Genomic DNA, 27,283 nt, shown 5'->3' with positions numbered 1-27,283 from the left:
CAACTACAAACTAGCGTAAATAAAATTTAAATACGTTGATTTCATGTATTATCTATTTACTATGTACTACTACTATCAAACACTGCTGAGTAGTGAGTATAAGTTTTATCTTAAAAGCGGTGTTATTAAATTTCAATTTATTATTATTATTATTTATTTCTAGTAGTAATAGATACATAATATGTGTTAGGTGTATGCTGGGGGGGTACCAATGGCATAAAATGGCATAAATGGCATACGTTTTATGGCATAAATGGAAATTTTTATTGGCCAATTCTCCATTTATGCCATGAATTTAGGTCTTCATATTTGACTTTAAATTCGCAAATTATTATTAGTACTTGAATAAGAGACATGTTTCATGCTTTATAACGCTTGGAATGATCGTTAAAGATTAATATGACAAATAAAGAAAATAGAAAAGTATCATATCAAAAATGGCATAAATGGCATACGTTTTATGGCATAAATGGAAATTTTTATTGGCCAATTCTCCATTATGCCATTTATGCCATTGGTACCCCCCCTGTATGCTGATTGCTGGTTTAGTTTCTTTAAGAAGTAGCTTAATAATTATGGTGATGAACAGGTTTCTTCACATCGTAGAGTAATATAACCAATTAAAATACCATTTAGATTTGGTGTAAGTTCTCAAGCTTATGAAAAATAAAAATAAGTTTAAATAAATTTGCAAAACAAAATCTTAACAAATTGGCATAGGTAAATACAACAAATACTCGCAGAGACGGATATCAAACTAAGTTATTATAGTAGCCATGGAAACAAGCATGCCGCAAAATCAAACTCTCCAACCAAAACTTGATCAAACAAGCAACTCCACTTCAATTATTAAGAATCATGGTACTTTTACATTCGCTGGGTCGATTTTGATCAGAGTTGCTGTTCATCGAGTACCTTTCTTGCAGAACAGAATTGATTTATAAAACGTAAAATAATTCTAAAATTGTTCAAAGAAACGTCAGTCTAGTCACGAAATGTAAAGTCAATGAAAAGACAAAATGTATTAAGTTTCGGGTTAAAATATTCCCTATCTTTAACAAGTTTTGCTGAAACAGGTGAACTATCGGTAAAAATACCTTTTTTTATGTATTTACTTCCTTACAGAAACCTGTACTATTAATCATTGGGACTGACATAAAACATGATAAAATTTCAGACAATTAACTGAAAATTCTATGATCAAACAGTGGATGCTCAAATCAACCTAACAACAAGCGTCAATATGGATTATGGATTTAAAAACACACCAACTCAGGCAAGGATTATCATAATTAAGATAAGAAAGACCCTTTTAACGTAGAGATCGATTTTCATAAATTCAACCGTAAAAACGTCGTCTCTAATCCACGCAGTTCAACGTTCATTATTCAATCATGATCATAATTTGGAGATAAAAGCAATAAAATCAACCGACTATTACACAGTTTTTCGATACATTCCTTGGAGAGTAAAAAGAGGCGCCCACGTGTCACTAGGAGGACGCTCCTTCAGTGGGCGGAGGAGCAGACTGTCTTCTTAACATCGCCTCTTGCCCATCCAGCAACCCCTCCGTTCTGAAGCAGACATGGTCAGTTAGCCACAGGTAACTAGGTAACAGGAAAGTGATGAGGAAAACCATTAAAACAAAATGAAGATAAATAGCCTTCTAAATGATGTAAAACTTGTTCGGAAAAATCTTTAAAAAACGTTTTCGATACTTAAAAAGAAAGATGATGTTTGTAATTATATGGAATATGGTACCTGATGCGGGAGAGGTCGACAGAGTAAGCGCAGCGATCCTGGACCCCCATCAGGTTCCTCGCTGTTGGTCCGACTCTGAGGGTTGGGCCGCTGACTCCGAGGGTGGGTCCAATTCCGAGTGTCTCTCCTCCCTAGTTATACTCTAGATAACACCATTAAACGTCGTGCTTCCAATCAGAGGATCATTTCAGATTTAACATTTAAAGTTCATTCGAAGTTACATGCTTTGTATACGATTCTTAATAGAAGTTTTTTTCAATCTAATGATTCAGTGTTATTCAGAAACCTTTTGCTATTGTTTTAAATACTTTTAACCTTGATAACTGACCAAACAAATATGATGAAACAAACAGTTTGGTTCCATTAATTCCTGTTCTATTATACACTATTTTATCAGTTATCAAACCGAAAAGAACAAAAAAGACTTGACAACAGCTCTTTATAACTCTTCATGCTACAATTAAAATATTGATCGGTAATTCATTGGTAAAGATGACGTGCTTTACAATTACTATTTTCGATGATTTTTCGAATCTCAAAATCAATATACTAACGAGCTTCTTAGATAAACACGCAACACTAGCATCCAGGGCCTAGAGGCATACATTTATTGACACATTCAAGGATTAAACACAAAATACCTACTCTACTTCTAGAATTGCTAAACATTTTTCCCCCAAAAAATATAAAACATTCTACCTTGAATATCGGTGAGTCGCCGACAGAAGCAGACCGGTCGATGTTAGGAGAGTAGAGCATGCTTTGAGAACGACAGTAATCCACCGCTTGAAGGAGCGATTTGCCGTCTTTAGCTAACGTGGTTACTTTCAGCAGCAGTCTCTGTTGAAAGTAGGTATGTGTTGTGTGACCGTACGATTATATTATATTAAGATATTTTCGAAGAATAGTTTGGTATAACCAATGCTAACCTTTGCCAATGTTTGATCGTAATGGTTATTTTGATATGTTAATAATAACAGGATGTAATTCTTGAAGAAATGACTTTATTTGCATATTTCGTATCCTAATGTCAGATGGACTCTAAAAATAAGTTAATTATTGACAGACAGGATACAAAATATGGGATATTACCTGTCGATATTGTTGGTCTCTAGTGGTAGAAGAAAGCTGCTTTGCATCATGCATAGATTCGATGACGTCTTTCATATCAGCTATCATCACTTTCTGAGCCATATCCACCTGCGATACACCTCATTCATAAGTGTCATACATTTGGCAACTCAAAAAAAACCTCCTATGTAAAATAAATTTTATCGGAAAGCCTAGTGCTAGAACTCTACAAGTGAGCTGGAGAGAATGGACTTTTCACGACAACAGCGAGGTTTAACCGACCTGTGATCTGTCAATAGAGCCCTGTTCCGATATTCTGGAACACTCGGTATCAGTGGCTTGCAGCAGTTTCCGCAGGTTCGTCCCAACTTGACCGATCAGACCCGAGAAATCTTCTGCTCGTACCTGTTGGAGAGACGGTTGAGATCTGAGGCAGATGTTAACAGCAGAGGAACAGTAGATCAGTTTCATAAGCTGTTTGATGTACTAGAAATATTGCTACAATCTATACTGATCCTACTCAATAATTCTTATGTTTATCTATCAGCACTAAATATTGGTGTACCTTTTCCAAGATTTGGTTAATGTCCATTATTTTCTGCACTAGAGCCGTCAAGCCCTTGTAGACCTCGTCATGAGTACGGTCGATGTTCAGAGGGAGTGCTATCCTCTTCTTAACAACAGAGACATTGCTCGGAGCGCTACCTAACTGCGGGATAGGTTCTTGAGGAGGGATAAAGGAATGCCTACTTTCACTCTCCTGTTTTCTCAGCCACAACCCATCAGCTCGGGACTGGGCTCTCTGTTCCTCCAGGTTCCTGGCTAGGTCCTCCTGTCTCACGTTGTCACTGATAGTGCTGACTGTTGTGGCTCCTGTCGATCTGAAGCTGTCTCTTGATGAGCTGGTCGGGAAGTGAGGGGGTCGTGGTGGTTTAGTTGGCGGTAAGAGCGCGTTACCTGCACCAGACCCACCGTCGCTGTAACTTTCCATCAGCTGCCTGATTGAGGTTGTCATGTTCTTAAAGGTAGGTCGGTCGCTTGGTTCGTAGCTCCAACACTTGTAAACTAGTTGGTAGAGTGGACCCGGCATTTTGGCTGGAAGTTCTAGTCTGTGTCCAGATTCTATCATACTGATAACCTCAGAGTTCTTTATTCCTGCAAACATATTTCTCATAAAATATCATTGATATAATATGTAGACGTGTCATAATTCCTGTTGAAACACCGGCCAAATGTTTTGGAACACATTTGATAATTTTTAGTGATGTAGAATGACCTTTGTAAATTCAACAAATTTCCAAAGTGACACAGTGATGGTTGATAAGAACTAACCTCGGAAAGGTTTCACTCCGAGCATAAAAAGCTCCCAGATACAAACACCAAACATCCACACATCACTAGCATTGGTAAACCTTCTGAAGTTTATTGACTCTGGAGCCATCCATTTTATCGGGAGTCTTCCTTTAGATGCTGTAAAATAGACGATTTAAGCGACTTTATATCGTCTATCACGCTTCCAAATATTTACAGTGTCTTGTCTTTAACAAATTTTCAAGCACACAAAGAAAGTATGCCACATTTCGCGGGAAAAATTTACAAAACTCTAATCCACTGGTTTGCCAGGGAACGCGGGATGTCGTTGACATATGCAAGCTCATAATTGATAGGCGTACTGACAGCTTCCATCTGGCGCTACACAGCAGTATACCTGGACTGCTGAGTACTTCAATTAAATCCAGCACACGTACACACTTAGATTACACTTTACCTTTATAATATCCCTCCTCTTCTATATGCCGGGACAGACCGAAATCAGCGAGTTTCACAACCACGTCGGAGAAGACGAGGACGTTGCGTGCGGCGACGTCACGGTGAACCACCTTGTGTTCGCACTCCAGGTAGTCTAGAGCGTTGCAGACCTGCTCCGTGAACATGAGGAGGGTGTTGATCGTCAGAACACTACCCCGTCTGTGTAGGTACCCTGGTGTACGGAGCATTACTTAGGGATCGTTCACATATTACGTCAGCATCCTAGGGGGGAGGGGGTTTCGATTTCGGCCGAAATGATGTCGCTAATTTTTACACGGAGCTGAGGGGGTGCAGGTGTGGGAATAAAATCTTCAAAATCATGCTGACGTTATATGAGAACAATACCAAGTAGTTTTAGAAGAGGAATAGTTTATTGACAAACTGGGTGCCTCATACAACACACAGTCGGGGATGATTCCATATTATAATACCTTACTTGGACAACGTAGCTTTTGTAACATAAATGGGAAAAAAAGCAGAAAGGGGTTGGTTACATATTACGTAAGCAACCTAAGGAGGAGGGGTTTGGAAATGCTTACGCTGTGTGAAAGAAAAAAATCGCAGAGAGGAGGGGTGGGACGGGGTAGGGAGCTTAAAAATCCAATATCTGTTTTCAGAATATATGAACGATCCTTAAGTTGAGTATATATCAGAAATTCTGCCTAGATAGTACAATTCTATTAAAGATGTGAAAAGCCTGTTTTTGGACCTAGTATTTCTTATCCTACAAATACGCACCCCTTAGTTCACCATGCTCAGCTAACTCCATAACAATCCAGGGTGGTTTCCTATCCTCCTGCACCACCCCCAGCAGAGTTATAATATGAGGGTGATCAAACTTCTTCATAGTGAACGCTTCAGCAAGGAACTTGTCCCGGTCGGTTACTGAGGACTCCTCTTTGAGGGTCTTAACCGCCACTTCAGTGTGCACTGCGCAGTCCGGCATGTTCAGGTGCCCTTTAAAGACTGTGCCAAATTGGCCTTCTCCAATTGCATCAAATATCTTTAGATCCTCCGGAGGAAGGAACCAATCATCGTTTTCTGAAATTGAAATGCCGTTTACCATTCGTAAAATACTTCTAGCAATAGAAATAGTAGTGAATGCAGATATAGGCTTGATGTATCTGTTGAAATGAGAATGAGTGAAGTGTGAACTGTAAATAATGTCTTACTTTCTGATGATTTGTTTGTTTTGAGGGATGGGGTGCAGGTGCAAGCGGGAGAAACTCAGCCGTGTCATCGGTTCATAGCTTAGATTATCTAAATAATCAATTACAGTATATTTACATGGAAATGATTTTGATTTTCAGCGTTACACGAAGCATTATCCTATTTAGAGCTGGTATGATGAACTTGAATATGATGTACATTTTGACAAATAAAATAAATCTGAGGCAATTAACACAAGTTATTCGAAATCATTGAAACAAAAATTTAAAAATACAAGTATGCAGAACCCATTCCAGACCACATACCTGCTTGAGCATAGTCAGGCTCCTCCTCTACGAAGGTAGGGCCCATATCAGAATTATCATATCCGGACATCTCAAAACAACTGCGTCTCTGAAGATCGTTAGGAATACCCAGGCCGAGAGATCCAGGACCATTGAAACTGTGCCTGAAAATAGTTAGAGCTCATCATCAGGTATAATGGCATACTCCCATAAATACTGTCAGGTTCCATCGGGTTATAATGGTTGTCGGGGTACAAGTATTGTCAGGTTTACAGCGGGTTGCCCTACAGTCGAAGTACAAGTATTGTCGGGTTTACAGCGGGTTGCCCTACAGTCGGGGTACAAGTATTGTCAGGTTTACAGCGGGTTGCCCTACAGTCGAAGTACAAGTATTGTCGGGTTTACAGCGGGTTGCCCTACAGTCGGGGTACAAGCATTGTCGGGTTTACAGCGGGTTGCCCTACAGTCGGGGTACAAGCATTGTCGGGTTTACAGCGGGTTGCCCTACAGTCGGGGTACAAGTATTGTCGTGTTTACAGCGGGTTAACCTACAGTCGGGGTACAAGTATTGTCGTGTTTACAGCGGGTTGCCCTACAGTCGGGGTACAAGTATTGTCAGGTTTACAGCGGGTTGCCCTACAGTCGGGGTACAAGTATTGTCGTGCCTTCAGCGGGTTACCCTACAGTCGGGGTACAAGCATTGTCGTGTTTACAGCGGGTTGATCTACAGTCGAGGTACAAGTATTGTCGTGCCTTCAGCGGGTTGACCTACAGTCGGGGTACAAGTATTGTCGTGTTTACAGCGGGTTAACCTACAGTCGCGTCGGGGTACAAGTATTGTCGTGTTTACAGCGGGTTGACCTACAGTCGGGGTACAAGTATTGTCGTGTTTACAGCGGGTTGCCCTACAGTCGGGGTACAAGTATTGTCGTGTTTACAGCGGGTTGACCTGCAGTCGGGGTACAAGTATTGTCGTGTTTACAGCGGGTTGCCCTACAGTCGGGGTACAAGTATTGTCGGGTTTACAGCGGGTTGCCCTACAGTCAGGTATTGTCAGAAACCCGTTGAGCGAGGAGGAGATGAAGCCAGATATAATATTAGATCTAGTTATAACAACACATTACTTATGTACAGGAGAATGTGTAACGTTAGCTGATGAGGATGATGTCACTATGTGCAATGTTTCCTTGTGTCGGTTGTAGCGTTAAACCCCGCACTACTGGCAGTTAAACAGAGCGGGTTTTGTTTAAATTGAGTGTGATGGAGGGTCTGCTTAACCACAATTAAGATGGTGATGACAAGAGAGGTGTACACGGTGCTGCTGTTGAATGCTGAGTACATATGTTGTGCTGATGTGTACTTCACATGAACTGCGGTGCTCCTTTGCAGAACAGGGGCTTCTCAGCTATAAAAATGAATCCAACCGACGCCAGAAAATAGTCACACTTATCCGACCAGTTTAGTTCCGCTAAATAAAGAGTATTTGGATGAAATTAGAAACTTGGCAAGGCTTACCGGGTGACAGTGGGGAGGGGGGGGGGGGGGGAATCAATGGCATAAAATGGAGACTCTTTCTATGAAGAATATGGGAATTTAAGCTTAGGGTAATCCTCCATTTTCTGCCACGAATTTTGGTCATCGAATTACGTATGTGGCACCTTACTTGGACACTGAGTTGGACATCCTAACATGTCTATTTACGCATACCAGGCTAGTCAAATCTCATACTAAGCTACTAGAGGCTCATACCAGGCTACTAAAGGCCAATATCAATTCGACAGTTAGTTTTTATATTCAAAGTCCACTCAATTTCACTAGGACCGTGCTTATCAGATTGTTATCAGCCTGGCAAGACAAACCGTTTAGTACCAAATTTATGATATTCGAAAACAAAAAAAGGTACCCTTCGTGTTCAAGGTAGAAAATTGTTGAAGGTCGAAATATGATAAAAAGGGCAAAAATTGTCTTTTTTGGCGTCCAAAATGATATTTAGATTCTAGATGATTTCGTTTCTAAGGTCGAAATTTTGTAAAAAATTGGGTTTCAAAATTTGTTGGCATAAAATGGAGACCTTTTTACGGGGTAAATGGAAAATCCTTTGGGTAATTCTCCATTTTATGCCATTGGACCCCCCCGGCTTACCTCTAGGCTCTACAGCTCTAAAATACTAACTTCAGACAAATTCGATACATGCAGCATGTCAAGATTATTCATTATTGCTAATCATGATTATAAGCTAAATCGGTCGTTTCATAGGGCTCAGTGCTGCATTGTTAAACGGAAACATAAATGGGGCAGCCAAACACGCACGATGTCACATACTCGGGTTACTAACTCAAGACGGGATGTTGTTCCACTGTCACGTGATGTTGTTCCACTGTCACGTGATGGTGTTCCACTGTCACGTGATGGTGTTCCACTGTCACGTGATGTTGTTCCACTGTCACGTGATGGTGTTCCACTGTCACGTGATGGTGTTCCACTGTCATGTCTACTGTCAGGGTCATGTCCGCTGTCAGGGTCCTGTCTGTATTTGCTATCTCTATAATCACTGGATAATAGCCTCTCATCACTCGGATTGAACCCCACAGGAACCACGCCCGAGAGGACAGATGAAACGTGCTGATTCCCCGTGTAGAAAATAGTCCCAGTTCCACTACTCCCAGCTCCACTACTCCCTGTCGACAATCTACTCTCCCCCGACGGTGGTCTAGATAGTATCCTAGAGAAATGGTTTGCAACAAAAGAGATTGGAGATTTAGAGTTAGAGCGGGGGATTTCCTCAGTCGGTGACAGGACAGGGTTTAAGGCCGGGTCAGTTGTAACGTCTTCAGCAGTGGAGAGCTGTTTGTGTACGGGGTAGCGGACAGGAGGCAGGTCCCCTCTCACTAGACTAGCTTGAGGGGGAGATATCGTATCTAGATACGAGATACTATCATCTGCAGCTCCACTAACTGCTAATCGTGGATTTAGTTGAGCTGCTGCGTATTTGGGAGGTTTGTAGAGCCCACTCGTGGCTGCAACTTGGTCAATACTACGTGATATAATGATGTGATAATGTCAATTGTCAATTGTCAGTGTCTTGACTCTTGCCACTTATGGTCGTTCGATATAATCATTAAAAATAGCATATCTTTAATCCTGTATATTTTATAATATATAGAATATATCGCATCGATATAATGATAATAATCGAGGGATCGGCATGTGAATACGGGGCTAAGATGAGAATTATGCGGCATCAAATACAAAACATAGTCAAATGCAAAGAATGACTAATTTATTTTATGGAAAAAACTTTAGTTCGTAACGAAATGACGAAGAATGAGCAAATATGAAGTATTGAGAAGTCGTATTTTGTTGACAAGCAAAAATAGGATTGTTTTGTTAATAAATCGAAAGAGATCATAACATTTGTTTAAAATGTCGAAATTATCAAGAGATTTCCGGGTGTATGAATATATACCTTTTGAAGTAGGACGATTAAATGTGTAAATTGTAAAACTCCGGGAAAATTCTTGCCAGAAGTCGACAAATTTTCATTCGCAAAAAAAGGCGTTTTAATAATTTTTAGTGTCGATCCTAAAATTACGCAACGTCATTCTCGTCTTATTGTAATATATTATATTAAGGTACATCCGTGCTGTAGCAACAAATTGATGCTTTCTTTACCTGTTTGTGCTGTACATGGAGTGGGTCCGGGGATGGATACCTTTCGTTCTTAACGACCTAGGAGCTCCTGAAACACAAGTTCAGTTTATGAACCTTGTCCAATCGACAAAGTATCTGACAAATTTGAAACGTTTGATATTGCAAGTTAGAGGATTAGAAAACCGACTCTAGCATCCGCTTTCTAACCTCAAGTAGCAGTTTAAATGCTAGAGATAAAGTTACAAAACTCCAATTACGAACTGAAGGGCGAAGGCCCTGAGACCGATTGCAATAAAATTCCGGCCTTCAAAGTTCAAACTAGGAGAACAGAATGCTACAAAAGGAGAACCACAACGCAGAAAAGCTGTCGAGTAAAATAAAATGACAAACCTTCAGAGTCGGGAGTGATCCTGGTGGTTTTGTTGGCGGTGTTGATCACACAGTACCCATCGACAAGAGAGGCCAGCTCCAGGGCTGTGTACACGCTCGGTGCAAATAGGTCCAACCGCTATAATTAGATATCATCAAGTAATTTACTATCGGATAAAGCCATACTACTTCACCCACAGCCACAAATACATACAATTTGTAAGAGCTGATTCTGAGGAAGTGCCGGCTAATTAATGAGCTAAAAATTGAGGTGATGGAAGTTGAGAGGTCAGGTAGTTGACAGCGCGCAGGGGGAACATGCGCGGTAACGAGATCTCGGTTGTGAGGCACTATAATAAGTAGCAAGGAAGGGAGTTACCACAGGATAATAAGAAATAAGAGAGAGAGAGAAGACAGGAAATTATAAAGTAAAACAGTACTACGTTTTCTACGGAACAGACGGTGGATACTGTAGTAGTAAGTATTATATAGTAGTAGTAAGTAAACTACAAGTAACAGACGGTGGATACTGTAGTAGTAAGTATTATATAGTAGCAGTAAGTAAACTACAAGTAACAGACGGTGGATACTGTAGTAGTAAGTATTATATAGTAGTAGTAAGTAAACTACAAGTAACAGACGGTGGATACTGTAGTAGTAAGTATTATATAGTAGTAGTAAGTAAACTACAAGTAACAGACGGTGGATACTGTAGTAGTAAGTATTATATAGTAGTAGTAAGTAAACTACAAGTAACAGACGGTGGATACTGTAGTAGTAAGTATTATATAGTAGCAGTAAGTAAACTACAAGTAACAAAGAGAAGGCAGTGTTCAGAACAGGGAGGGCCCGCTCCCGATGAATAAAACATTATCAAATGATGTCCAATCGCAGAAAGATACATTCTGCTCTTACGACCTAGCCTGTCACAAAGATATTTGAAGACGAGCTGCACTGTGCAAACGGACTGTACTTTGTACACAATAATTTACTCTATATACGTTCATAGCGCAAAATATGTACATCTTGCGCATTTTTTTCAGTAAAAACTTGAAGTATATACTTTAACACAGTGTTACGAACGGCAGCACGAAACCGGGCTTTAATCGAGTTAAATAGCAGAGATGACAAAAGTATGTCCACTTCACCCTTTGCTTCGATAAAAAATGGGAGACAGCTTCAATAATAAATTACAGGGAAGCTACGAAATTGGAAGCAACCGCTACAGCAAATTAGATTTACCCAAGTTGAAATTCCAGTTGGGTGGCGGCCAAGGCAGCGGGAAGAAGAAAACAAACCGAGAGAGCGAGTGGAGGTGTAGAAAGTGAGAGTTGTGGCTACCAATTAGTGCTGTTAGATAATGCAGCCAACACGGGCAGGCGAGGTGGTCTACTCAACTAGTCATTATCACCAACGCTAGTGATACTGTAGTGTATACTGGCGTTATCACGCCAACATTTCACAACCCAACATTTCAGTGACTTATACTCTGTCGCAGTTAGGAAAAGGAAGTGAAACGCTAATTCACCTTCTCTGACTTAATGGTTTGAATTTTGCAGTGACAAACTGAGGTCCAGAAACTATCATTCGGCAGACTAACTATGTACCACCAGGAGAGCGAGAAAACATTTACAAGTTCCAATAATGCCCAGCTATAAGGATTTTAACGGGTTTGGTGTAAACTATTTTCCGAACGAATACAATGTTAGATCAGATCCCCTTATGCTATGTTAACAAAAGTCGTACTAAAACCTTTGTTAACTACACTAGTAGACTTGATATTAATCCCAGTGCTAGGATACAGGAATGACTGTCAGTATCTTCACTAAGAACTGTGCTCAAACCATCATTTACCAGGGTACTAAAGTCTTTGATAGAAGCCTGATTGTCATCAGCAAGCCGTTACTTAGAGTTAGACAAGTGAATGCTTTCGTGTCAGATTTCAATTGTAGTTAAAATAAATTTTCCCAATTTCCACAATTCCTTAATTTCCTTCCTCGGACTGCCCTCAGTTTCCTGCCACATGAAACCACCACCGGCGGTAGTAAATTTAACGGGGCGCATGATATAGCAGTTAGGTGGCATCAGGCATGCAGGGCTGAACACGAGACATAGTGACGACAAGAGACGGATAGAGACGGACAAAAACAGACAATACAGAGACGGACAATAAAGGGGCGGACAACAGAGACACGGACAACAGAGACACGGACAACAGAGACACGGACAACAGAGAGGCGGACAACAGAGATGGAGGGAGCTGGAATAATGCAGACTGTCCACCACCACTACAATATGTGCTGTCCTTTAAGCAGAGCAGTTTAGCAGGCCTGAGCAATTACCGGCTTGTCAACACAGGAGAGCACATCACACAACTGGACAAAGGACAGCTGTTGTCTGTCACATCTAAAGTTGAAGTTGAGCTGTCCAGGATGTCTTGCAGTTAAGTGCGGTAAAGTACGGTAAAGTGCGGTATCTCGTGCGGGAAGGCGCGGTATCTCGTGAGCAGCAAAATGCGGCGTCCAGTGCAGGGCGTTCTTTGTACAGGATGAGAAATCAGATAGTACAATACGGGGAACAGAGTCGACTAAGCACTGAGCGTGATTTAACTATAAGCAGCATAATGGAGGACAATTAGGTCATTTCACTGAAATATCTCGCTCTTTCTCAATCACTGTATTTTTCTTAATTCCCCGGTTTGGCACTAGATACCAACGTTAATTATTCGAGAACCGAATGTATAAACCGGGAATATGAACTCTAAATCCCGGGAATATGAACTGTAATGAGAACAGTAATTATCTTTAGTAGCTGCGAAATGTTAAAGTTAAACAAAACTCGAGCCCTCTCTCGTTCTAAAGTTAGTAACCAAATACCTTAAACCTATCGCCTCTCCCCACAACAGTACAATGCAGGTTGGAAATTTGTAGCACGACAGATGGGAAGGGTTAGTAGTGCGACACAGAGTTTGGGAAACTGTGACGAGAAAGAGAGAGGGAAACAAAGGCGAGTACTTATACATTTGAAGCAGTACGGGCAGAGTGTACAGGAAAGTGTATAAAGCAGAGGAACAATACAGTGGAGGGAGATCACGTGACTGCTCTGAGCTAGCTAGCAAACTCTCTCTTACTCCGCAGACTCCAGTAACTAACTAACAATAAACATCCACTCAGTTTTTTAACACTGCACAGTTATACATTATACGACATGTCAAATTGTTGTGAATGACTGGTCAGTAACTTTCGAGAGGGTTAGAGGAGTTTTATTATCACGCACGGGATGTGGGAGTGAAGTGATCGCCAATTTCAACGTAGATGTTCCGGATAAACATTTGAACGGAAAAAGTGTGTCACCATCAATTATCTAATATACTAACTAAGTTAAAAAGGGATAAAAGCTGGTCACAGTAAGCAGCTAGCAAGATATCTATAGGACAGTTTAAAAGCTGGGTTGCAATGGGGATTCAGAGTGCCAGAAAACAAACTTCAGACATCCTGATCGCCTTTGTAGCTTCGTTAATGGCTGGGAGCTTAGTGCTGAGAAATAACCAAATCTTTAGTTGAGTAACTCGCACTTTGCACTCGTGATTCCCGGATAGCGACTTTCAGAAATTAGCAATTCCGCATTGTATTATATTATATTGTATTATGTCATTTGCTTCGTATTTCAAGCTTTGTAGTCAACAGTCATAGGCAGTTAACCTTTATATACACTGTCTAAACCGTGTTTTGCTTTGCTAACTAAACGTTTACGTGGGAGTTACTGGGAGCACGATCTTAGCCAGTAGAAGGTGAGAACATACTCTAAGCTACTCTAAGTGAGAACATACTCTAAGCTGCCAGCAAATAGAAGGGGTTTTAAAGCAACGCTTTTAAAGTTTATTATAGTACCCTGTTTAAAAATCACACTTATGATTCGTTTTCGCCGAAAGAAACACCTGCCAGACCACTTCACTACTTGAAATACAGATCAACCGGCTTCAGTGGAGTGCCAACATTTTGCAATCTGTAAACCCTAAATATTTACTTATTAATGTTACTTCAATGTATCAAAAAATCGTTGGTTAAATAGATACCCGGTATCTAAGATACCGGCTCCCAACCTTCCGTCTTCTTAAGCATAAATGTTGCAGATGACGAATTGAACCATGCCCAAGGTTTTTAAGTTAATTTTACGATCAATCCATTTCGACGACCGATATACCGAAATCTACATTATAGCTTCTATCTGCAAGCCTTTACCAAACACATTAACAAGATAACAATAATGATAAGGACCACTAAATGGTGATATGATCATATCATGAGGCGTAATGATCACCTACGAGCCAGTATTTAAGTCCAGAAATTGATTGTATTTCATTGCAATAGTCCTGTCTAGTCATTGACTGCTGATAAAGCGGAGGATCGTGGTAAATTCTTAAAACTGCAAGGGTCACGTACAAGCATAACCAACTAAGATAAATCAACTGGCAAGTAGAGACGATAAAACTATCTATGATTCTACAGTCTAGCCATACTGCAGACGTACAAGAGACAGACAAATGTGTACAGACAACAGCACTTTACGAAATGCAGCTAGTTGACATGACAGAACTGGTAATAGTAATAATGATAAGTTAACATCAGGCAGCCGCTAATTGGAATTGGATGGTGCGGTTAACGTACTCTTGTCAATATTATTATATCATGGAATAGCAGTACTCAATAGATAGGGGGAATGTTCTAGAGCGGCTGTTGTCGAGGAGGTATGCGGGAACAACGGTGATAAGGTCAAGGGAAGTCAGACGGATCTGTTAGTGATCTCAGATAAGGAATTGGATCATGTTCAGAGGCGTTGTTTATCGCCGGGAGTTGGTGCACGTTTGTGAAACACGTGACGACACTTTTTGCAGATAGATTCTGCTATTTTGTCGTTAGTTGTCCCGTTGAAAGAAAAACCGCTTTGACTCGCCCAAACAGGGTGAAAACCGAGAAAAATGGACTATCAGTGAATGAAACTGTCAATACGCCATGAAGACTTTGATATAAAGCCGCAAGATAATTCGATATGGTCCAAGCAAAAGAAGCCGTATATTCTATCCGACTCATACGAAATATATATAAACAAGATCCAGTTTGTCTATTCTAAATTTGCGCGTAATCACACTTCGTGCGCGAAATTTGACAAAATCAGAAGACCCTTTAGGGCACACTTTCGCACAACATCATACGTTGTTACTTACGATTTGCAGACGGATGACCTAACAAAACACAGCGTTGTCAAACAAAAGCCTTACCTCTTCTTGAATAACTCCAGTGATAAAATACATGAGTATCACCCGCGTCTGATAAGTACAAGTGGGCTCGACTGTGATTGCCTGTATACTGTCAAAGTCTATCCGCACCTGAAAGGTCAGTCGAAAAGTGTCAATATATTCTAACTTTATTCAAAGAACAATATAAATATATGTATTATGTGTATATATTGAAAATTGTGTACATAGCAGCTTGGTACGTGAGCAGGTGTTGTAAATAACCCTGGTGTGAAAAACACTCCTGTTGCCTAATGATTTTATCCTAAATCTCATACCAGTGAAATCGTACATGTTTAATGCTCTTCAGGCTTGATCAACAAGCGTAATATCAACATTCGGCTAGCCCAACAAATTTTCTCTTAAGACCAATTTGTGTATCAAAAAGAAGCCGCAAATCGGTTACACGTGAGGCAAAAGACAAACTATTCTTCTAGTAAAGTTATCTTTAATAGGGCCCAAGTCACGTGTGACAACACAAACGGAGACAGTGAGAAAGATATTGTACTTTTAATTATCTCATTAAAACTAACCTGAGTATCTCCGAGTTTGTAGGAAATTCCATGTAGAGGACCCACATGTACTTCAATTGACTGAGCGTCCTGCAGTAACAATACATCATTAGTATTGGGCAGTTAATTAGGGCACAATTATCATTGTTTAACAGGCTATTATAAGTACAGTTAACTGTGTACTTTACATCCACTGTATTGTAATGACGAGTCACAGAGCCCCTTGCAACTGTTAGCCGCCGCCCCACACACTGCAGTATGATGATATACATTGGATATTTGACACTTAGATAGCAAGTGTTGAACTATATAGACCTAGTGTGTGTGTGTGTTAGTGTGTGTGTGTGTGTGTTTTGTAAAGCGTGTTTCTTATCTTGGTAGGAGAGAGTGATTTGTAGGGCTGCATTACACTCAAAGAATTTGCCAGGCTATGAGCGAAACACTCCCGCTACAGTCCCACCATGTACAGAATTGCTCTCCACATACAATAACAGGGGCTCTAAGTGGAACTCTGTTTATGTGACATTTAATTTTGATTACAAAATGTAATACATAAGCTACAAGTTACAAGCAAATTCAAACAGTTGGCATCACTCGATAAATTTTTAGAGGTTCTCGAAACTTGCCTTGAAGCACCCCGCACAGTGTACAGTCAAAATGTTTTACATACACTCGCCGTGTGGTGAGTGTATTAGATACACTCACACTGCGCTAGTGTTTTATAGCACCTAGATAGCACATTATCCCACGCACAAACTGACAAACACTTGTTTGGAGGAATTGTATTACACAGTGTTATAAAACACACTTGACTAGACGCGGGTTCCCTCTCGCTCTCGCTCGCTCTCTCTCTCTCTCTCTCTCTCTCTCTCTCTCTCTCTCTCTCTCTCTCTCTCTCTCTCTCTCTCTCTCTCTCTCTCTCTCTCTCTCTCTCTCTCTCTCTCTCTCTCTCTCTCTCTCTCTCTCTCTCTCTCTCTCTCTCTCTCTCTCTCTCTCTCTCTCTCTCTCTCTCTCTCTCTCTCTCTCTCTCTCTCTCTCTCTCTCTCTCTCTCTCTCTCTCTCTCTCTCTCTCTCTCTCTCTCTCTCTCTCTCTCTCTCTCTCTCTCTCTCTCTCTCTCTCTCTCTCTCTCTCTCTCTCTCTCTCTCTCTCTCTCTCTCTCTCTCTCTCTCTCTCTCTCTCTCTCTCTCTCTCTCTCTCTCGTTCCACTGCACTGGTACTCCCTACTTTTTTAACAGAGTGTTGAGCCCGGTTATTAGATACTCCTCATATGAGACATGTGCTAATGTGGTTACAGAAAAGGGTTTGGTTGAAAACTTGGGGAGACCTTTCAGTCTGTAGAGATGTGATGAGTTATTTCAACCTTTAATCTCGAGCTGGAGCTGTTTCATTTCGATATTTTTGCAGGAAAGCTGCAGTACAACATTTTGCAGATTTAGTTTAAAGGGTTTTGAGAGAGAGAGAGAGCCATGACATGTAGATCATATTACAGACACGTACTGTGACACAAGACAATGTGTTTTACACAGGATAATGAATATAGCTCCAGCTGAAGACAAGATCGGTAGAAATATAGCGGACAATTATACTCTTTATTAGAGAAACTATCCTCGTTAATAAATTAGGGATCCAGTAGAAGTAATGGAAGTGAGTAGTGGGTTTGCAGGGTTGATGTTGTGGAGCTATCTTATAAATCACTTAACACGCGCAATATTAAGTCGGGATAAAACTGAATTTCAAGGATATTATGCGAGGTCACGTACAAGGTCACGTCACATACAAGGTCTTAAATAATATTATGAGGTAAAAATACATGGCTAAATTATATAATTATTTGAATTTGTTACCCTCAAAATTCTACAATCAAGATAATGTAGAGAAATTAGTACACTTGGAATCCTCACAAATATTTTCTGAATTTGTTCAGATCCTCATAAAGTTTCGTGTAATACACAGCTCGCAAGTATTTTATCGAGCTTGTTCCTACTTAGATATGTTTTCCGTTAGACTAACGATTTTATTTTTAGTTGAAATCTAAAACATCCACATTCGGTAGAACTGTTATATTTTAATATAGAATTACTCGTTATAAAGTTTAATATAGAATTACTCGTTATAAAGTTTAATTAAGCGATTAAATGTACCCAGGTCTAGAACAAGGACATAGTACTTCCTAAAAAAGGTCTAATGATGACAATAGTTAGCTATATAAATATAATATAAATGTGTTATAAGAATATAACACATGTATACTAATCACTTGACGTAGAGGTTTATATTATAATAATAATAATGTACAGCAGATACCGCAGCCCCAGATCACTTCAACTCATAAAGCATATATCATATTCATTCTCTTCACACTGTCGTCCTCATAATAATAAACAGGGCGACTAAACTGTTTATGTGTCATCATCAGATTACACACCATCATCAATCATCATCTCTAGCTCGCATTATTATTATTATGCATTATTCATGCTTAGGAAATAATGTAAAAAGTATATCACTCTACAGAGATAGAGTGAGAGAGAGAGAGATAGAGAGAGAAAGATAGAGAGAGAAAGAGAGAGAAAGAGAGTGAGAGAGAGAGAAAGATAGGAGAGAGAGAGAGAGAGAGATAGAGAGAGAGAGAGAGAGAGAGAGAGAAAGATAGAGAGATAGAGAGAGAGAGAGAGATAGATAGATAGATAGATAGATAGATAGATAGATAGATAGATAGATAGATAGAGAGAAAGAGAGAGAGAGAGAGAGAGAGAGAGAGAGAGAGAGAGAGAGAGAGAGAGAGAGAGAGAGAGAGAGAGAGAGAGAGAGAGAGAGAGAGAGAGTGAGAAAGAGAGATAGAGAGAGAGAGAAATATGTCTCGTGACAGTTTAATATATAGTACACCCGCAACTACATAGTATACCGCTCAACTATATACAAAGTGTACACACTACACAGTACAATGAGATAAGAGTGATCTGTACTCCTCCTACTCGGTCTCCTCTTCCTGCCAGTAGTAAAAATAGTAAAGTGACCCTACTAACTGTGTAAAAATGACTTACTGAGTACATTGGTTAATAGTTAACCTTCCTCAATACCTGGTCCAGTTATATAATGCATCTTGTGTGCCAGCTTAACAACTATTCTACTATAATTTGTATAATAATATGGAGTATTAAGAAGAGATATATGACGGTAAACAGTTATAATACGGTATATTTAACAGCACCAATACTGTGTTTCCAGAAGAGGTACAAGGTGGTAGTAAGCAGGTAGTAAGTAAGGAGTTGCAATAATTAGAGTCGCTATAATGTGCCAAAATTAGCAGGAATTTCAATGATAAATAATTATCATGATAAAAAACACGATTATACTGCTGTACCCAGTATTTTAGTACTGATTCTTTGTGTGACAGATAACAGTAACCGGTCACGTACATACTCCTAGCTTAGTAAGCTTAATAACTATAAGGGTCTCGCCGACAGAATGAACAGGTCCCCGGTGGAGTTTCGTCCTGGAAATATTTTAACACAGATTTCAAAGCATCGCAGCCAAAGCTTGCGATGCAGGAAGTCGTTAACTGGGAAATGTGGCGAGTTATTAACAAACTTTTCTTGGACGTGTTTATTTTGGACTGTGTATTATAAACGATTACATTTTACAATGGATGTACATTGTACACTGTACAGCCATTGTAAAATGTAAACTTGCCGTTTCTTATGACACGATTAGCATCTTATCTTATCACAGAGTATAGTAGTACCTTATTTTTATTTTCTATAGAACCCGTCCCCAATCTCGTATTGGAAAATGATCCGACTCAATATTGATATGAGTGTAAATACGGGTGGTACCTGCATCTTATCTTATCTTATCACAGAGAAGCATCTTATCTTATCACACTATAATATCTTATTGTTTATCACAGCGATCGTTTTGTTATTTGTACAGCTTTGCTACACAGTACACACCAAGCAAATTAATTATTCGCTGTATCTGAATGAGTAGTACACCAGACAGGCTACTAATGTACACTACACACAGTACAAATGTACAGTGAACACAGTACAAATGTACAGTACACACAGTACAAATGTACAGTACACACAGTACAAATGTACAGTGCACTGTTCAGCACTAGATACACAGTGTGTATCCTGCTCACCATGTACTAAGCCGTTGTGGTGTAGTGTATATAAGTGTATAGCTGGTTCCGTGTGCAAGACACGGCTAACATTGGCTGATAGTACTGGCTAGTGCTGCCCTTCAGTGGTAATGGTTAATGGTTGTTGTATTGCCTAGCTGCTCTTCTTGTAACATGAACTGTGAGATGTAAGTTCAGAACAGGTGATTTTAAGAGTGATAAATATGTGATAAACATAATGGATTTATATCAGAATCTCTCGGTGGCATCAAGTCAATTAAAATAATTATCGATAAAATAGTCAACAAATTGACGTTTAAATTAAGTAAACATGGAAATAGGCACACAATTTGGATAGATTTACCTCAAGATCTCCCATTTTAACATAAAAGGGCATGATACCAATGTGCTTTACTTTTGACAATATCTCGAAGAACTTGTATACACACTGATTTTCTGTCAGGACTGAGAACTGAAACAAAAGATATGGTAACTGGTTCTGCCATTTTTAAGGCGCCATTAGGTTGTTTTCAAGTTAAATTTAGATTATCTTATCTTAATAATTAGTGTGCTTTCATCATATCGTTAGGTAATTAAATGAAAAAAGCACAGATAAATACTTAGTATGCGGTCGTATTTATCTCACTTGAGATAAAACAATCAAAAAATAAAACCCAGAAACCGACTTAATCAACAAATATCAGATTATGATACAGGTTACAACTTATTTAGTTTTAAGTTGCACTACTTGTTAGATAAAGGAATCTACCTGTTTGAGGTTCGTCTGGATAAGCTTCTTTATTTCTCGTGATCTGGCACGATCTAAAATACAGCGTGGAATGAACTTATCAAATCCTATCTCCTGAGAAGAAACAGTATGTTAGTTTCATGGACATACCATAGTCCATAATCGAATTAGTTACTCGATTTCAAATTATTATAATTGGATCTAGTTCTGAATTATATCTTAGGATAATGATGATATTAGTACTACAGCTATAACATTAAGGTGATGAACCCATCAATATATCTGAAAAGGTTTTATCATTGACCTACAAAACGAACCGTTCAACTCAATGAACAGCTCGTTCCAAATAGAAATTTAAAAGATAACTTAACACGGAGATATGACTGTCACGATATCATTACTGCAGAACAATTTGGCGGTTGAGATCAGTGAAATAGACACCACCTCTCTTTTTATGTGTATTTTAATTGGCACATCCACCCACTCTGGCGTGTCTTGGTTTTAAACGTTAATTTTAAATGTGTCCTCAATAGGTACAACATATCTCCATTCTCTATTTTCTAAATGTCAGACTATGACAAATCCACAAAACTGCAGCATCAACTGTAACTGTAACTATCAGTATTTCAACTGTAACTGTTGCAAATTTGAAACAGATCCTGAGTTTCACTTTAATATGATTCTCAAAATTTACCACTATATTACAGTACAACTGTGCAGCCATACGCATATAATATAATACTGATCACTGACTTACATTTTCCAGCATATTAATATTGGATTTCTTGTTGAGTGCCTCGTGACTGAGGTCCTTGAACTGACGTCTCATCTCTAGACAACCAAGCTGCACTGCTGTGTCTATGTCCATCTGTTCTGCTAATAATTCAAAGTACTCCAATCTTACCTGCGGGATAAACTGCGTGAAGAAGTACTGCGGAGGTGTCAGGTGTGAAGGGATAAACTGTTTATGGGTGTACTGTAAACAGTCATTGTTCTTAAATATGCGGGATTTAAAATTTCTGCGGAAATGTTGACTTTTTCAGCTGAGCCAGTAGTTTGAAGACTTTACGTGTGACACAGTTAATTCGCTTAGCCTTCCCTAACGTCATTATTACTAGATATAAACTAGGACTGCACTGCAGTTTAGCGATAATTGAGGGGTAATGATCAAATGTGGGATTTACAGCACATCACCCAACTACGACCAGATATGTTTAATGGTTCTTGTGATCTGTGAGGAGGCTGTTATCTTAGACTTCATATTGATATTTAGGCAGAATATAAGTTGCATCACATTTAGTGTACAGTAAACGGTTCCTATCACATGAAGTAGTGTGTTCTATGGCAGTGGTAAGGTTGGCAGAACTACTCGTTGGTAGATTGTAATACTGGCCACGCACGCGATTATTTATTCGTTATAGCTACCTATTTTCAAATTAGAGTAGGCACTTACAATCGGTAAATACAGAGTTTAGTGCAGTATACGAAATTAAGAAATTCGGATCTTTACTTTCATGATGTTGAGTGAGGGAAATATATCTAAGTTCAATGAGGTCTGTTTACGTGTGCTATTAGTTATACAGTGTATGTATCATAGCCTCAATAAATACTGCCTCATCTACTTTGTAAATTTAACCGTACACGAAGTATGTGGTTTGTATAATGTAGGATCGGCATAGTGTGGCTCTACTGCAAACAAAAACTTATGAGTACATCGTATCTGATTCAGTAAAATAAGAAAAGTGTGCAGTTAGTTATCAATCACGGTTAGCACCTAGCACCTAGCACCTAGCACCTAGCACCTAGCACCTAGCACCTAGCACCTAGCGCACTGTGCAGTGAATCTGAGAACCTCACTGTCAGGGCAAAGTGCCCAACTCATTTAAAAAAGAAGTGATACCAAAACAAGACAGGACTGTTATACCTGCTGGTAAAAATAGGTGAATGTAACATTGTCTGACTCTGCGAGATTCTGAATATTGTTGGGGAGGAACCGTATCTTTAGATTCCACTCCCAGGGCCTGTCTTTGTCTGCTGGAGGATATCTGAGGGAGTGTGGTGTGGTTACAGGTGACGTGTAAGTAGGATTGGCAATTATCTTACTCTGTTCTGAATGGCATAATGTATTGTTGTTTCCTAGAATGAGAGATAACTGATAAATATTAATTAGACTATCGTGTACAGAATACAGATGTCTGATACATGGGAAGATGCATGTTTTGAATAATGAATGTTATCATAGCGTAGTATGTACACTGAATTAAGAGCCTCTCGACGACGACACGTCAATAGTCTAGAAATAAAATAAGCCTTGTACAACTAAATGTACAACCTTCTCATGAGTTACAACAACAACAAGATACAAGGGCAGGTCTCTCCCGAACGTTGGGATGGCCTGAGGTGCTTATCTCCTTTTCAGTAACCCTAAGCCACTCTGTGCCGAGGCACTATACTATGAGTTACATTACATGAAAATAAAACAAGCAGATGTGATGACTGATGATGGCACTCACCTTTGGTTGGTATCAGGGAGGGTATAATTATTGGGAATCCAGTGGGCTATCTTCGAACCATCGGGTAATGTATCTGTTATTTGCAATGCAAAATATTGTTTGTTTATTGCTCGTAACCTTCCTATCACAATCTCCAGTATTTTCTGAAATAGGTCAAATATAGCGCATTCATTTTAATGTTGGTACCTAAAAACATAACACTAGCAATGCAATTGGAGCAATATCTGGAACAAAATAAATTTGTTATTATATCTTACTTGCATAGTCGTCCCATCATGTGCTTTTATGGTTCTGGTCTCTTTTGTGAGGAGATTGACCTTCAAGTAGGAGCCCATTTCAGGATTTCTCTGACAAATGGCATCTACATACTGATAAAATATATATCATTGCAATTTTAAACTTTTAACTCTTACATTTAAACAGTTCATTATGTTGTAAGGAATGATCAGGGACACATGATGCAAAAAAACAATTAAGCACAGATAACAACATGAACATTTATACTTATATGGTGTTTTGGAGACGAGAATATAATGGTGCAAATCATCATTAAGCACAATAATTTCAGCCATAACCCACAAACTGTTATCAACTCAAAGTACTCAGTTGTAATTACACCATGGACTACAATAATCATATTCTGCACAGTAAGATTGCATATTCCTGGTTCTTTTCTCAGGCTAATGTTTTTTGTGCAATATGGAAACATTCTTCATGTATTTCATTGTAAGAAAATAGTAACTAACTAGTATAGTATAGTATCATGTATCATGAAAAAATGTCAGATTGTGTGTAGCAGAAGCCCAAGCAGACTTCTTGGAAGCATTAGATGGAGGACAAGAAGTGATACACAATGTAATGAAAATAGTTTGTATCACAATTCATATGAATGAATAATATACAAAACAATAGAAGAATTTAACTTGTGCGAAGCTGCTTGTGTGTTACAGGATATATCCTATTAGAAATAACTGTAGGTTTTCTACACAGAAACCATACAACGTTTACTTTACCCAATACCCACTTTATGATATTACTTTGTAAATTTTACAAAGTAATACCATATTTTACATTAAATGTAAAATATTGTTAAAATTATTATTTTGTGCATTTCAAAATTCGCTAAAATGTATCAGAATGAGCAGCTGATATCTATAAATTGTAGGATTACAATGATGAAAATCTGGCATTTAAAAGGTCTAACTTTCCTGCTATGTACCGATTTTAGCACTTAGGCAAATTTGACAGTGTGTACGGGTAAAAGACCTTGATTTTCAAGTTCAGTAAGATTTTCCAGATAATCAATATATTTCTGTTATCCCCCATAGTACGGTCGAGGTTTAACAATAACCTAGGATGCTGATACTCATGCAAATGGTTTGGACCATTCTTTATTGGCAGTAAAACCATAACATATACATCTCAATCATTTTTTCTTGGGTTCAGCATCAATAATAAGCTTAACTTCAAGGGTCATGCTATTTTCAAACTTAAACAATACTGGTTTGCTTATTACAGGATCACTCAAAACTCCACCTACCACAGCTCAGGGGTCTAGATGCAAGCTCACTCAGAATGCTTTATAGAAAAATGCAAGTGGTTCTCATAAAGCTCTTATATGCTGCAGTCCTCTAATATCTGTTGTGCTTGTGATTCCACCTCTTGAGATATCCTTTAAAATGAACGTTGCAAAATGAACGATAAAAGCACTGACAGGTGACCCATTTGTGCAAGGGCACCTCTTGCAGCTGGAGGAGGCAAAGGCCCACCAATAATAATACCATGCTGACGAGATATTTTAGTTTCTAACATGGACAGCTGGGTTCAGCGAACTGTGAATTAAGTCTTTACATTTACAGAGTTTAAAGCTAGAGTGGTCAGGAAAACAAGGGAAAACAACCCTCAATGTCGAAACTGCAGAGTATTAGACACCGACTGCCACAGAATCTTCTCCTGTTCACTGTACAACCGTTCCTGCAGAGAAGCCCTGCAAGAGCAGTCCACCAGTAACTATAATAATTAGTATCAATTAAAATTCAAAAACTCACACAAGATTAAATGTTGTTGAAACTATTAAAAATGGAGCTTATTTAACAAGCATAGCTGCATGAGGTGACCGGGATTCCCGGTTCCGGGAATCCCGGTACCGGGATTGGCAATTTTGAGCTATCCCGGTCCCGGTCCCGGTCCCGGTCAAGTCACATTTTTCATCCCGGTCCCGGTCAGGCCTGAAATCATGTCCCGGTCACCTCCTGCATAGCTGATCACAGTTAAAGTTGCCTTTGTTTTTTTTTTTTTTAAGAAAAAAAAAGGGGGGACCCCCAACCCATGTAGCTGAGACACCTCACAGCAAGTTGACCAAAGTGGCTTTTGCTTGTGAAAGGTGTATCAACTACCCGCCGAGGCGGTGGGTTGGGAGTCCCCCCTGGGATCATTTCGTCCGTAAAATTTTACACAATATAGAAGCTACAATAAATTATCTATAAAATTCATATAAACAAACTTAAGAGACCTCAAAGCTCGTCTTCTGAGGAATGAGATTGAAGGATATGTCATCCAGTCCAAGGTGCTGGGCTTTTTGTCTTCCTCTGATTCCCCTGAGTGCTATGAGTGTGCTTCGTAGCAGATCAAACCTGAATCGTGTTCTGATGTGGTTTTTGACCTGGCTCTTAGCTTCTTTATTGTGGTCAGCTATCCTTTCAGAAATACGATCTACAAACACAGTGCAGAGTGGGCCCATACCTCCGGATATTGTAAAGACTAGTGGGACAAAGGACCCTTTCTCTGACTGAAGTACCCTTTCCTCATAGAGATCTTTCTTCTCTTTCTCATGTGCACTGTAGATTTTATCTAGTGGCTTAAATGTATTTGAGTTGCAATTAGGATGAGTGACCCTGATGTCGAAGAATGTTCTTTCAAATGGGGCATACAGTCCAACAGCTGCTACATCCAGACGGGCTTCATCCTGGGTGTTGGTCTTCCTGGAGAATGAAGTTGGTTGGACAGGTAGGAGTGCAGGTTCTATCCTTACATCCTTACACTTTGCTTCTTGAAGGAAGAAAGCTGCAGTGTCTCTAATGGCATTGTGGCGCATGCAAACGTATCCACCTAATTTACAATCAAGGGAGTGGTAGACACTGTTTGCATGTCCGCAAGCACATTTAGAGGGCACTCCTTGGATCTTCCATCCATAGCGTAGGCGTATGCTGTCTTGGAACTCTTGCTTGTTTAGAACATAGTTGAGGTCCTTAAGAGGTAATGCTGAAAGCCATGTTGATGCTCCCTTCTCTCTTGCTTGGTTTAAGTACACGATTACACGATTTTTTTACACGATTAGAAAATGTATTTGTTATACTGGAATAATAACAATTTTAAAATATAAAATAAATCACTTCCCTCTGAAGTAGAACAGATGATGGGAGAGCTTCAAACATGGCGATGGAGGGAAGCGGTGTCTCACCGCTGGGAGGTAAATTAATACCCGTATCGCGATGGTAAAATTTTATGATATGAGATCTCAAGTAAAAAATAACACAAAAAATAAAAAGTGAATGTTGTCAGTGTAGTGAAATCGGAGGCAACATTAATAAAGACGTATACACTTAAACCGTTACAATTATAGTCCCCATCTTGTTTTAAATACTCACAATAAAATACACACAAAAAACACACAAACGTCCCCAAAACATTAACTTCAATTTATATTTCCCTAGTTGAAATTAACTTATTTTATGAAATTGATACATTCGAGAAGATATCGTGATTACATGGTAGCCATCCATGATCCCCATTTAGCCCAAGGTTTTGTATATGAAGCAAATGGTTCTTAAATCTCTTTTTAAATAGTGAAATTGACAAAATATGATACGGTACATCATGATCAAGGAGATAATTTAAAATTTTGGATGCATTAAAAACAAAATTACTATTCTTGGTCTTAGACATTGAGAATTTAGGATATAGAAGTCTGCATGA

The 27,283-nt window shown here is 39.2% G+C and overlaps 2 protein-coding genes across 4 annotated transcripts in view; one reads left to right on the top strand and one right to left on the bottom strand.

Annotated features, from left to right (window-relative positions):
• The window catches only part of LOC134825041 (uncharacterized), an 852,482-nt gene extending 825,651 nt beyond the window's left edge, over positions 1-26,831 (top strand). Inside the window, exon 3 of the mRNA XM_063837124.1 lies at positions 26,614-26,831. The gene's annotated coding sequence lies outside the window, so the exon portion shown is untranslated. The remainder of the gene's footprint in view (positions 1-26,613) is intronic.
• On the bottom strand, positions 632-23,682 carry LOC134824963 (protein-tyrosine kinase 2-beta-like). 3 transcript variants are annotated; one of them, XM_063836998.1, is made up of 21 exons: positions 23,566-23,672; positions 23,309-23,451; positions 22,720-22,840; positions 21,553-21,699; positions 20,817-20,909; positions 20,412-20,519; positions 15,942-16,010; positions 15,394-15,501; positions 10,137-10,254; positions 9,768-9,834; positions 6,117-6,259; positions 5,380-5,682; positions 4,601-4,813; positions 4,165-4,302; positions 3,398-3,987; positions 3,115-3,237; positions 2,854-2,961; positions 2,461-2,601; positions 2,316-2,354; positions 1,762-1,892; positions 632-1,574 (listed from the first exon to the last, which is right to left on the bottom strand). In XM_063836998.1, exons 1-21 carry the CDS (start codon positions 23,641-23,643, stop codon positions 1,493-1,495), a joined length of 3,063 nt encoding a protein of 1,020 aa, XP_063693068.1. In that variant the 5' UTR covers positions 23,644-23,672; the 3' UTR covers positions 632-1,492. The 3 variants fall into 3 exon arrangements, with proteins under 3 accessions (XP_063693068.1, XP_063693077.1, XP_063693086.1); XM_063837007.1 differs by lacking the exon at positions 2,316-2,354 and having other exon boundaries at positions 23,566-23,682; XM_063837016.1 differs by lacking the exon at positions 2,316-2,354 and having other exon boundaries at positions 1,762-1,903.
• Positions 26,832-27,283: the final 452 nt, after the last annotated feature.

The sequence above is a fragment of the Bolinopsis microptera genome, chromosome 1 (genome assembly GCF_026151205.1).
Source record: "Bolinopsis microptera isolate Bmic1 chromosome 1, MBARI_Bmic_1.0, whole genome shotgun sequence".
Classification (NCBI taxonomy): domain Eukaryota; kingdom Metazoa; phylum Ctenophora; class Tentaculata; order Lobata; family Bolinopsidae; genus Bolinopsis; species Bolinopsis microptera.
Note: the sequence above shows the minus strand (reverse complement) of the source record. Positions and strands in the feature narration are given on the sequence as shown.